Raw genomic sequence first — 12,496 nt, forward strand, 5'->3', positions numbered from 1 at the left:
TGATGCCTTCACTACTTCATCCGTCAAAGCTACCCATTCTTCTTCTACTGTATTTCTTTCCCCCATTCCTGTCACTTGTTCCCTTATGCTCTCCCTGAAACTCTCTGAGACTGGAAATGTCTTACAATTTAAAACCTGGTTCCTAAATCTCTGTCTTACCATTATATAATCAATCTCAAACCTTCCAGTATCTCCAGGCCTCTTCCATGCATACAAACTTCTTTCATGATTCTTGAACCAAGTGTTAGCTATGATTAAGTTATGCTCTGTGCAAAATTCTACCAGGTGGCTTCCTCTTTCATCTCTTACCCTCACTCCATATTTACCTACTATGTTTCCTTCTCTACCTTTTCCTACTATCGAATTCCAGTCACCCATGGCTATTAAATTTTCATCTCCCTTCACTATCTGAATAATTTCTTTTATCTCATCATACATTTCATCAATCACCTCATCATCTGCGGAGCTAGTTGGCATATAAACTTGTATTACTGCGGTAGGCGAGGGCTTCGTGTCTATCTTGGCCACAATAATGCATTCACTATGCTGTTTGTAGTAGCTGACCCGCATTCCTATTTTTTTATTCATTATTAGACTTACTCCTGCATTACCCCTATTTGATTTTGTATTTATAACCCTGTATTCACCTGACCAGAAGTCTTGTTCCTCTTGCCACCCAACTTCACTAATTCCCACTATATCTAACACTAACCTATACATTTCCCTTCTTAAATTTTCTAACCTACCTGCTTGATTAAGGGATCTGACATTCCACACTCCGATCCGTATAATACCAGTTTTCTTTCTCCTGATAATGACGTCCTCCTGAGTAGTCCCTGCCCAGAGATCCGAATGGGGGACTATTTTACCTCCGGAATATTTTACCCAATAGGAGGTCATCACCATTTAACCATACAGTAAAGCTGCATGCCCTCGAGTAAAGTTACGGCTGTAGTTTCCCCTTGCTTTCAGCCATTCACAGTACCAGCACAGCAAGGCCGTTTTATTTAGTGTTACAAGGCCAGGTTAGTCCATCATCCAGACTGTTGCCCCTGCAACTACCGAAAAGACTGCCGCCCTCCTTCAGGAACTACATATTTGTCTGGCCTCTCAACAGATACCCTTCTGTTGCGGTTGCACCTACGGTATGGCTATTTGTATCGCTGAGACACACAAGCCTCCATTCCAGTGGCAAGGTCCGTGATTCATGGGGGTGAAGACTAACGTAATTCATCTGGTGTAAAAAAGAAATTTACTTTGAAAATAACGCTTTTTGAACCCCCGTTCGCAATACTATCCTGAGACTGTTCGATTTAGCAGGTGCCATTGAGCGCCAGAAAACAGGCATTATTGCACGTGCGCAGCTGCAATGGTGTAGGAAGCCCGCATGTTCGTATGTATAAACCACTAAGAGAGCTTACATTATGCCATAAAAGAAACAGGACATCAGAGGATACTCCAAGAGCATCAGAATTTCACAAATCACACTAAAATGCATAATTTGGCTTGAAGTGCACATTGTTTCTTTCCAGATTCACAATGAAGTAGATCCCATCTAATATTAAGCTTTTCAATGTGGTTTTTGGAATGTAAATTTTCTTAGAGTACCAGTACTGTACTATCTCGTATTTGGTTCTTTATTATGGCATAATGCCATACATGTCAGAAGATGAAAATGTGCACTCGAAATTCAGCGAAACAGTTGGAACTAGCCATTACTGTGGAATGAAACACTTTGTTTCAAATAAATTGATTGCCTCAGTGGAACAATTAATAAAGCCAAATTTCTTTAGCAAACTGATAAAAATAGCTTCATTGTTCTGCAAGGCAATTAATGATTAACTGATAATAACTTGGAAATAAAATAAAATCAGAAAACTGAAACCAATAATATATTTTTGCCCTCCATAATTATGTGAATGTATTTTAATTAACTTGATAGCTCCTGGGCACAGAAATCAGTTTTGATTTCATTTGATGTATGAGCTGTAAATGAAGAGGAAACAGTGAAATCACTTAACACAGGGATCACGTGGAGACTAACCCCAGCCCCACCTCAACGCGGAAAACTCTGCACATGCGCGAATCTGGCAGCTAGGGAGCGCAAGGAAAATTTTTCTCATTAGCATATGGCTGCTTGCTGCTACTTCCTATACAGCTAACAGCCACACTTCAAATAGTGGGAAGTGGGAGAAGGTACTGCTCATAAGAGAGTCAACTGTGCATCCGCATGAACCCGTTGGCAACTAGTCAAACAAACCTAATGTAAACAGTTGTGACGTCATGCTCATAGGAAGCAGTTTATTGTCACAAAGTATTACATAATCTTCACCCTAAGGCCTTTGACATATTTTTGCTGTTTGCAGACGCTTGTGCGTGCACAATGTTTTGTTGTTGTAAATGGCGCACTTCCTTTGCCACTTAAATTTTATTGTTTCCCCCTCTCGTCCATATTTTATTTCTGCAGTATCAGTCTCCAGTATCAGGATACAGTAACATTCTTTGCTAGAGAATCAATTCTTACCAGTCGAAATTACAAAAATTTAACTGAAAGCTAAAACAATGGAATTCTGAAAAATTCCCAGGTTTTTCCCGGTTTTCTCCCGGATGAAAAAATTCCTGGGCTCTTCCCAGATTTCCCTGTTGTCCCGGGTCATATATACTCTTTAACCTCCAGGAAAATTATTTTTCCATTTTGTCTATTTTCTATCATCAATTCCCTTAGAGCTTTGGTTCCTGTAAGGTAATTTGCACTTGCAGATATAAAAGTAAGTCCATATTTTTAAAAACAATATCATGTACACATATAATAATACAACCTGAGCCTTATCGAAGTTCTTCAAGAATACTGCCATATGACCAGTTAATAGTCGCCTGTCTTCCTCATCTTGGATATTCTCAAGGGCCCAAACCATTCCTGCATCATCAATTTCTTGATACACTTGAATGGCTGCAAAGATAAAATTTTCATATAGTGCTCATGCAATATTTGTTGTTGGGATTATTGTTCCACATATATTTGAATAAATATTTATGAATTCATAAAAGCATAAAATGTTAACTTTTAGCATGAACACTATTTTGGTTCTCTTTCTCAACAAAAATACAGAACTGGAAAATTAAGAGTGACCCAATGCCCCTTCTCCACAAATAATGATGTAAATAAATATGCTGACATATATAATTAACAACAGTCAAAATGACAAATCTGAATGCAGAATGTTACAAATATACAACTGTCACAGCTCAGTTTAAGATCTGAATCATTTGGGAGAGAACAAGGAATGAGGCCACACCATTGCTTCTGGAGAAATAAAAACTGATATTCTGCCTATAGGTTACTATCAGCAATCACACAGCTAGAAAAATGATAAATATTATATTGTCTGTATTGACCACTGATAAAAGGAAGATTCATTTGATATGACTTGATGAGATGTACTTTTGGTTTATGAATCCATTCTGAGGAGTTCCTCAAGGATGTAGAACAAGTCATAAAACAAAATAAATAACACGTAATTACAAAATAGGTAAGCTAAATCCCCGCCACAAATCCTTCGTGAAATAGTCCTCATAAGTGTGGTGTAAGACAAAAAATCTTAAACATAATTTTTATTTAAGAGGTAATAATCAACTTGTTATAAAACATGCAAATATACAATACACCGATGGTGCAAATGACAATTCTGAAACTATAGTGGGCACGAAACATCAAAAAGAAAATCAAGTTACAACACTTATTTATATTGACTACTGCTCTGACGATGTGGAGAAGTCAGATTTTACATAACAATCACATAATTTGATGGTTAATAATACAGGGTTGTTCAAAAGTCACAAAGGGCTGGTAACTGTGAATAACTTTTTTTAATTAGTCTTTTCTCTGCTCTTTCGTTTCAGATTCTGACAGAGGAAGGATGGAAGGTTGACCACAGCAAAATTCAGCAGCATTCAGTGAACAAAAACTGTGCAATTTGAAAGCAGTTATGACGACTTCATGACGTCTTGCCCATCCTGAATCCACAAATCAGCTAGTTTTCTTAATAAAATTGACAATGGAGTAGAATGAGCTGACCACCGATATATCCTTTAGGCTTCTCTCAAATAACACTTTATTAGTAGATTAACTCTACACGGCTACTGGTAGGTTATTGAAAATGTATGTTCCTGAAAAAATGGACCAAAGTACATGACTTCCAATATTTGTGTAGATTATTCCTATTTCTATAACTGATTTCATGAACTACTGGCTTGAAACAGAAACACTTTCTGGTAAATTTCTTTAAGGGAGCAGTAGTCAGTATCACCAGTTCCTTGAACAGGCTTCTGCAAGATGTTTTCATTTCACACCAAAAAAATTGCATGCTTTTGGACTGCACTGGAGAACTATAGCCTCAGTCTTCTGTTTCCCAAGGCAAGACATACCTAATAACAAAGATTTATGCTCAGCTTTATACATTTCTGCCCTACAAATTTAGAGCTCATTAACCTGCTGTCCATCAATAGGGCAAATCTTACCCTTCTACTTCTGTGCCTAGATGTCCACACATATTCGTCAACACCTCATCCTCCAACCACAATTTTCTGTCCCACAACAACCAGGTTGTCACCCCACAGAAGTCTCATTATTGTGTCCCCAGCTATACCTTTCTTCTTTATACAACTTTCTCCCTATTGTGTTCAAATGTTTGAAATTTACATCTAAATTTACCTTACAAACTACAAACAGTTTCTTGCTGCATTCATGAATAATTATTCAATATTTCTTTCTATATAGTGTCTGTCCTCTTTAACAACTGACTGCTCTTACTATTGTAGCCACTGGCAGATAATTTTGTTTCTTATCACCTCAGAGAGAGAGAGAGAGAGAGAGAGAGAGAGAGAGAGAAGATAGTTAAGTATAAATCATTATATTAAAAAAAGAGGTGGGAAGATAACTTGAGACAATTGCAAAAACAGTCAGAATGATGCCATATTTTTCACTGAGAAAGGGTATATTATACAACAATTGTAAAACAGAACATGAAGTCACAATTATGATCCATGGAGTATGCAAATAATTAAACTAAACTATCCTTCACTCAATTCATCATGCCTAATGTATAAATTATTGTATATACAACTTACCAAATTCTACTTCAAGATTTTTCAGTGCTGCTTCTCCTAAACGTGTCCACGATTCCTTGGTGTTCAACAGTTTGCATGTTTTCCATGCATCTGAGAATCTGTTATTCAGAAAAAAATTCAAATAATGCAGCACTTTTAACAAAGAAATGTATCACTGTTTGCAATAAAATTTTATAACATGCTCAATGTCTGAATTTCATTATTTTCAAAACCAACAGTCACTGGGTTGGGAAGCTACGAACAGGACAATGAACTGAATTCAAACTACACACTTTAGCATCAAAGAATAAAAATGCTGTTACATAATAATTTAAAATTCATTATAATAGATTCTGCTAGTATGTCGAAGCCTATCTAGTGATAGTACTAAAATACAAAAACTTTCTGTTCTGCTCTTTCCTGCCCACAATGTATTTATGATAAAAAATCCTGCCTTTAGTGTACCAATGAAATCTGTTTCATACTACACAAAAACAGTGATCTGCACAACTACGATACTTTAGTAGCTCACTACACAAATATACACTCACATAAATACGGACCATGAGGAAAGGATCATTATGAAATATTGACAATATTATGAGAAAGATAGTTGCTACTCACCATATAGCAGAGATGCCAACTGGCAAATAAGTACAACAAAAATACTGCCATACAAATAATCTTTCAGCTGCAGAGACCATATTCGGCAGCCGGAGACTGTGGTCATGTGTGTGTTAATTGCATTTGCATTTGCATTTGTGTGTGTGTGTGTGTGTGTGTGTGTGTGTGTGTGTGTGTGCGTGCGTGCGTGTGTGTGTGTGTGTGTGTGTGTTTTTTGTCCAGTTCCGATGAAGGCTTTTTTGGCCGAAAGCTTTTTGATGTGCCTATTTGCCACTCAGCATCTCTGCTATTTGGTGAGTAGCAACTATCCTTTTCATAATATTGTCATTGTTCCATCCTGCATTTTCTTTATTTCATTATGAAATATGAAAGCTGTAAATGCTGCAAAAAAGAAAATGCTGTTACACTTTCAGAGTAATATCACCACATTACTGGCATAAAAACTGTATTATATATTACATGAAGCCGCCACAAACACAAACACACACACTGCAACATCATATCAAAATATGTGTCTTAGATGTTCACTTCATGAGCTATTAAGATAATACGAACATGGGCGAAGCAATAGTAATCGTTACACTGAATGAAGCTTCAGCATTCTAGGTGTCTTGTAATTTGTTTAAGTGCAGCACCAAGGGTGTGTTGATGAGAGAAGACAATTTTGTCTTCAGAAAGTCACATTTGCTGACTTCTGTATTTTAAAGTAACATATTTTACGAACAGTAGCTGCAGTACTGTGTGACATTGGCACACTAATGGATCTGTGAATTGTGACTAAAACAGTATAAAATTAAACAATGGAAACTCCAACTAGGAATGTCAACAATGTTGGAAAACATAAATTGCTAGTTACTATAAAGAAGACATGTTAACTGCAGACAGGCACAATTAAAAGACAGTTACATAAGGCTTTCGGGCAAAGCCTTCATCAGCAAAAGAGAAACACACACCATTCACACACACACAAGCAAGCATACTTCATGCATACATGATCACCAACTCTGGAAGCTTTGGCTAGAATGGAACTATCATGTGGGATGCAACCAGCAGTCTAGAGGGAGCACGGAAGGGTAAGGGGAATGTGAAAGGGGAGGTGAAGGGGGAACGGCGAAGGGGAAAGGGCACAGGGGAAGGGAAAGGGGGAAGGGGGAAGGGGAAAGGGAAGGGGATTGTAATGTACAGTGGTGGGAGAGAGGAACGCTGTCTGGAGCAGTGATTAGGGACTAGAATGCAAACAGGCATAGTATCAGGAGGTTGTGGGGCAGAGAGGTGGGGAAAAAAGGGGCAAAAAAGGAGAAGGGGTGGGGAAAGAAGGGTTGGTGCACTGGCAGAGGGCAGCAAACAAAGAGGGTAGGAGACAAGAGTACAAAGGAGACGATATGACAGTCAGAGTGGAAACTGTTGGAAAGAGGGTGTGTGATCACATTATGTTACTGTAGTTTGAGGCTGGGATAATTATGGAAAAGGGGAATCTGTTGTAAGGACAACTCCTGGCTGTGCAGTTCAGAAAAGCTGTTGGTGGAGGGGAGGATCCAAATGGCTCAGGTTATGAAGCAGACATTGAAATAAAGCACATTACGTCACAGGGTGGTCTACTTTGCTCTTGGCCACACTTTGGCAGTGGCCGTTCATCCTCAGGGTCAGCTGGTTGATAGTCATACCAATGTAAAAAGCTGTACAGTGATTGCAGCAGACCTGATAAATAACATGTCTCCTTTCACATATGGCCCAGCCACTGATAGGGTAGGATAAACCTGTGACAGGACTGGAATAGGAAGTACTGGGTGAGTGGAGATGGAACACAACTTTAGTAGGTGTGGGAAGGATCTCAGGTAGGATGTCCCTCACTTCAGGGCATGACGGCAGATAATCGAAGCCCTGTGGAAGACCCAGGTGCAAGACCTCTCCAATCCACCATGAAGCACTTCGTATTCTAGTCCTGTCACAGGTTTATCCTACCCCATCAAGTGCCACGTTACCTGTGAAAGCAGCCACGTCATGTACCAAAAGCAGCCACGTCATGTACCAGCTATGCTGCAATCATTGCACAGCTTTTGATATTGGTCTGACTAGTAACCAGTTGTCCCAAGAGGATGAACGGTCACTGACAAACTGTGGCCAAGGGCAAAGTAGACAGCTCTGCGGCACAACATAAAGCTAAACACAACTTGCTTGAATTCAATGGCTGCTTCATTACCTGAGCCATCTGAATCCTCCCCTCCACCACGAGCTTTTCTGAACTGCACAGATGGGAGTTACCCTTACAACATATTATCCACTCCCATAATTATCCCAGCCTCAGCCTGTGGTAACATACTGTCCCTACACCCTCCACCCAAAAGTTTCCATCCCTTGTCCTATCATCTCCACATTCTTGTCTCCCACCCTCTCTGTTTGCTGCCGTCTGCCAACACACTTGTCCATCCTTCCCCACACTTCACACTTTTCTACTCCTTTTTTCCCCATCTCCCTGCCCAATAGTCTCCTGATCCTGCACCTGGTGGCATTCTAGTCCCTGCACATGTCTCCAGACTGTGTTCCTCTCTCCCTCTCCACCCCTCCATCCGTACACTACTATCCCTTCCACTTCACTGCCTGCTCCAGATTGCTGCTTGCGTCCCACACGAATAGTTACATTCTGGCCCGAGCTGCAAGAGTCAGCAGTCATGTGGGCGTGAGATGTGCTTACTTGTGTTTGTGAATGGTGTGTGTTTCTCATTTGCTGATGGAGGCTGGGCCGAAAGCTTTATGCAAGTGTCTTTTAATCGTGCCTGTCTGCAATGTCTTCTTTATGGTAAGTAGTGATCTATATTTTCCTACAGTATGAAGTGAGATTCACCTAGAAAACATTCATGGTCTCTCTAATTTAGAGCAATAATTAGCTCTTACCACAGCTTGTAGTGGTTTAATATTACACAAGGGCTGTTCAAAAAGTAAGGTGACTTTCCATATTACACGGGTAACATACTGAGCCATTGCTGGCTCATGCTAAGCACTGAATTAAAAATTCGTTGCGATTATGTGTTTAGTCTCCCGGCGTTATCGTGATTATGCTGTTATCCTCTCCTTCCACCATCTTTGACTGGCGCTTAAAGTTTCTAGCTGGGTGTGTGTGACCAGCCAGCCGGTTGGTGTGGAGCAGCGAGGAATTCTCCGCAGGACGTACTTCGGCCGGGGCCGCTGGCGATCTCTATGTGGTGTCAGAGAGCGTGGGGCTGTTCCCATTGCTACGAGATCCATGGCTCACCAACCCTGGACACGAAAGTTGAATTTTGATTTAATCTACCAGCAAGTCAAGACTGTTCACATTGTGTCGTTTGGAGTGCATTGCCGGCTGTTGGGATATTCCTGTGAGCAACAACATCGTTTTCAAGTTGGAAAATTCTAGCCACCTTCCAGTAGAGTTTCACTGTATTTGGTTATTTGAATTGAAATGCACAAGCAGAGTCTTCTGCCTTGTGGCTGTTAACGTTCCAGTTACCTGCCCTGGCCATTGACGTAAATTTCAGGCAGTGTAGTTTCCTCATCGTGTTGTTGCTGTTCAGCAAGGTGTGTAGATCTGTTTGCCTGTAACTTTGGTGTGCCCTGTTTTTCTTTATTTTCATGATTCATTGGTTGGTGGCCACTTGGGTACTTATAAGACTCTCCAAAAAATCAAGGAGCATTTAACTTGGCCCTCTATGGACCGGAATGTGTGAGAGATGATATCTCAATGCTGCTTGTGTAATGGAGCCAAACCCAAGAATGCTCTTCAACAGGGTTTGCTGAGTTCTGAACGAGAGTCATGCCCTATGCACAAACTCTATATTGATTATTTAGGACCTTTTCCCTAGTACTAAGAAGGGTCATCGATACATACTAGTTATTATCGATGCGTTCGCCAGATTTACTTGGCTCCTCCCGAACCGTAACGTTACTGCTGCAACCACTATTTATCATTTAACTAATATTTTCAGTATTTTTGGCCCACCCAAGCAGCTTGTTAGTGATAACGCTCCTGCTTTTCTTTCGGCTCCTTTCAAGGCCTTCTGTTTTCATAACGGTGTCAGACACATCACTACCACATCATATTATCCCCAGAGGTCTTTCGCGGAGAGAGTTAACCAAAATCTTAAGTCCACGGTGATTATTTATCATCAGAAAAAGAAAACCCTTAGTAAATGGGACTCCAGTCTTCCCTGGCTTAGTTTTGCCTTTAATACCACCAGTCACGAAGCCTTGCGAGCTACGCCCACCTCCTTGATCCTTTCCTATCCGGTTAATTCCCCTCTTTCAAACTTGTGGGAAATTCAAGATCTTATTCCAGCCGATATTAGTCCCCGTGTTATCAAGGAAAACTGGACCCGGGCCAGGAGTAATATAGTCAGAGCCTATAATAAACAAGCTCAGTGTTATAATTGCAATCGAGAAACCTTTAAGGGCAGACCTGGGGATCAAGTTTATGTCTGCAATTTCCTGGGGAGGCAGGTGCGAGGCGGGAATCTTAGTAAATTTACTCCTTGTTTTCTGGGGCCTTGCACCATCGTGCCTATTTTAGGCCCGCTAAATCTGCTGGTCAAGGAGAACAGTTCAGATAAGCAATTTCGGGTTCACCTTAGCCCAGTTAAGTTCAGGTAGTTCAGGGGTTCAATTACCCCCTTCCTGTGTTAAGTTTGAGGGGGAGAGGTTGAGCCGGGGCTGGCTCATGCTAGGCACTGGATTAATCCTTCATTGTGCTTCTGTGTTTAGCCTCCCGCCACTATTGCGATTATGCTCTTATCCTCTCCTTCTGCAGGTGGCAGCAGCAGTGTGTATTGATATTCACACCTTGGACTATCTTTGACTGCTGCTTATAGTTTCCGGATGGGCAGTATGTGACCAGTCAGTCGGTTGGTGTGGAGCAGCGAGGAATGTTCCGCGGGATGTAGTTTGGGCGGGGCCACTGGGGGTCTCTGCGCGGTGTCAGAGTGTGTGGGGCTGTTCCCACTGCTACAAGGTCCGTGGCTCACTGACCCTGGACACCATAGTTGAGTTTTGATTTAACCTACCAGCAAGTCAAGACTGTTCACATTGTGTCGTTTGAAGTGCATTGTCGGCTGTTGGGATATTCCTGTGAGCAACAACGTGGTTTTCTAGTTGGAAAATCCTAGCCACCTTCCAGTGGAGTTTCACTGTATTTGATTATTTGAACTGAAGTGCACCAGCAAAATCTTCTGCCTTGTGGCCATTAACATTCCGGTTACCTGCCCTGGCCGTTGACGTAAATTTCAGGCAGTGTAGTTTCCTCATCGTAATGTTGCTGTCTAGCATGGTGTGTAGTTTGACTGCTTCATGTATGATTGGTTGTGGGCACCAATATCTTCAACATTGTTCCGTTGAACACCCTGTTGTGCCCTGGTCAGGTGAGGTGGAAGTTATCCTGTCGGTGCATTGGGTTGTTGGTGGATCATGAATGGTTGGCCCGACTGCCTGTCTCACTTAAGCAAGCATGAGTGTTTGAATTCCAGGCTGACCCTCGAACATCTGAGCGCCCTTGGGTGTACGCCCCCCCTTTTTATTTTATTTTTATTTTTTTTTAAATTAAGGTTGTTTTGCTCTTAAGGCATAAGATTCTTTAAAGAACTGTTTCACGTAAGACCTTTGGCATTTTAAAGGTTTTAATGTTGAATTTTAAGTGTAGGGCCTTCAGCCGATTTTGAGACTGAGTTGTTTTGCTCTTAAGGCTTTCAGCCTAAATTAAAGAACTGTTTCACGTAAGGCCTTTGGTACTTAAAAAAATATTAATGTTATGGGGTTTTAAGTGTTAGGCCTTCAGATGATTTGAATTTAACTTGTTTGCTCTTGAAGTGTCTGATTCTTTGGGCCTTCAGCCTAACTAAACAACTGTTTTAAGATAAGGCTTTGCATTTTAAATTTCTATTTTAGTAGCTTTGCCCAATTTAGAGCTGTTTTACGTAAGGCCTTTTTTTTTTTTTTTTTTTTTTTTTTTACAAAAATTAATATTGTTTAGCCTTTAGTGTTGGGCTTTCAGCCGATTTTGAATTCAAATTGTTGCTCTGAAAATCTCAGATTCTTTGGGCCTTCAGCCTAAATAAAGAACGGTTGTAAGATAAGGCTTGCCTTTTAAATTTCTGATTATGCTTGTGTTTTAAGTTATTGGCCTTCAGTCATTTTTAAATTAAAGTAGCTTTCAGCCAGTAATTAAGTCCCAAAGATCAAAGCTGTGTGTTTAAAAAAACATTTTTTTGGGGGGGCTCTTGTAATGTTTGATCAAATAATAAAGTTGTATGTTCGAGTGTAACTGATAGTCCCTTATTTTGGCCCTTTTCCACAATTTACACTACCTGTCCTGTCCTATCCTGTCATGTGGGTTAAGCTGGGCGTCTCACGTACATTCGATTATCAATTTTTTTTTTTTTTTTTGTTATGCTGGTACATGTGTCCCAAACACATGTTCACAGTTTCAAATGTACAGCATACTTCGTTTGTTTTTGACAGATAGAAAGGTTAGACATGTTTTAGTGTGCTCGGCAATTTTCCATTATTACAAAAAATGGAGAAAAGAATATGCAACAAATTTTGTGTGAAAAATGTTGAGAGTGGCATACAGTGAGTCTGCTCAAAGTAAAAAAAAATTTTTACAATGGCCGAGAAGATACGAATGACGAACCTCACTCATGACATGCCAGCACATCAACAACAGATGATAATGTCGAAGGTGTGAAGAAAATTGTTTTGGAAAATTGTCGAATTACCGTAAGAGAAGTTGCTGATGATGTCTGCA

General features: G+C 40.4%; 1 protein-coding gene across 2 annotated transcripts in view; it reads right to left on the minus strand.

The window, feature by feature from the left end:
• LOC124789640 (WD repeat-containing protein 19) overlaps window positions 1-12,496 on the minus strand; it is a 316,330-nt gene that overhangs the window by 123,021 nt on the left and 180,813 nt on the right. For both annotated transcript variants that reach the window (XM_047257070.1, XM_047257071.1), the window contains exons 13-14: window positions 5,128-5,225; window positions 2,820-2,950 (exon numbers count right to left, since the gene is read on the minus strand). In XM_047257070.1, coding sequence (XP_047113026.1) covers window positions 2,820-2,950; window positions 5,128-5,225 — 229 coding nt within the window. The remainder of the gene's footprint in view (window positions 1-2,819; window positions 2,951-5,127; window positions 5,226-12,496) is intronic.

This window comes from Schistocerca piceifrons, chromosome 3 (assembly GCF_021461385.2).
Source record: "Schistocerca piceifrons isolate TAMUIC-IGC-003096 chromosome 3, iqSchPice1.1, whole genome shotgun sequence".
NCBI classification, from domain to species: Eukaryota; Metazoa; Arthropoda; class Insecta; order Orthoptera; family Acrididae; genus Schistocerca; species Schistocerca piceifrons.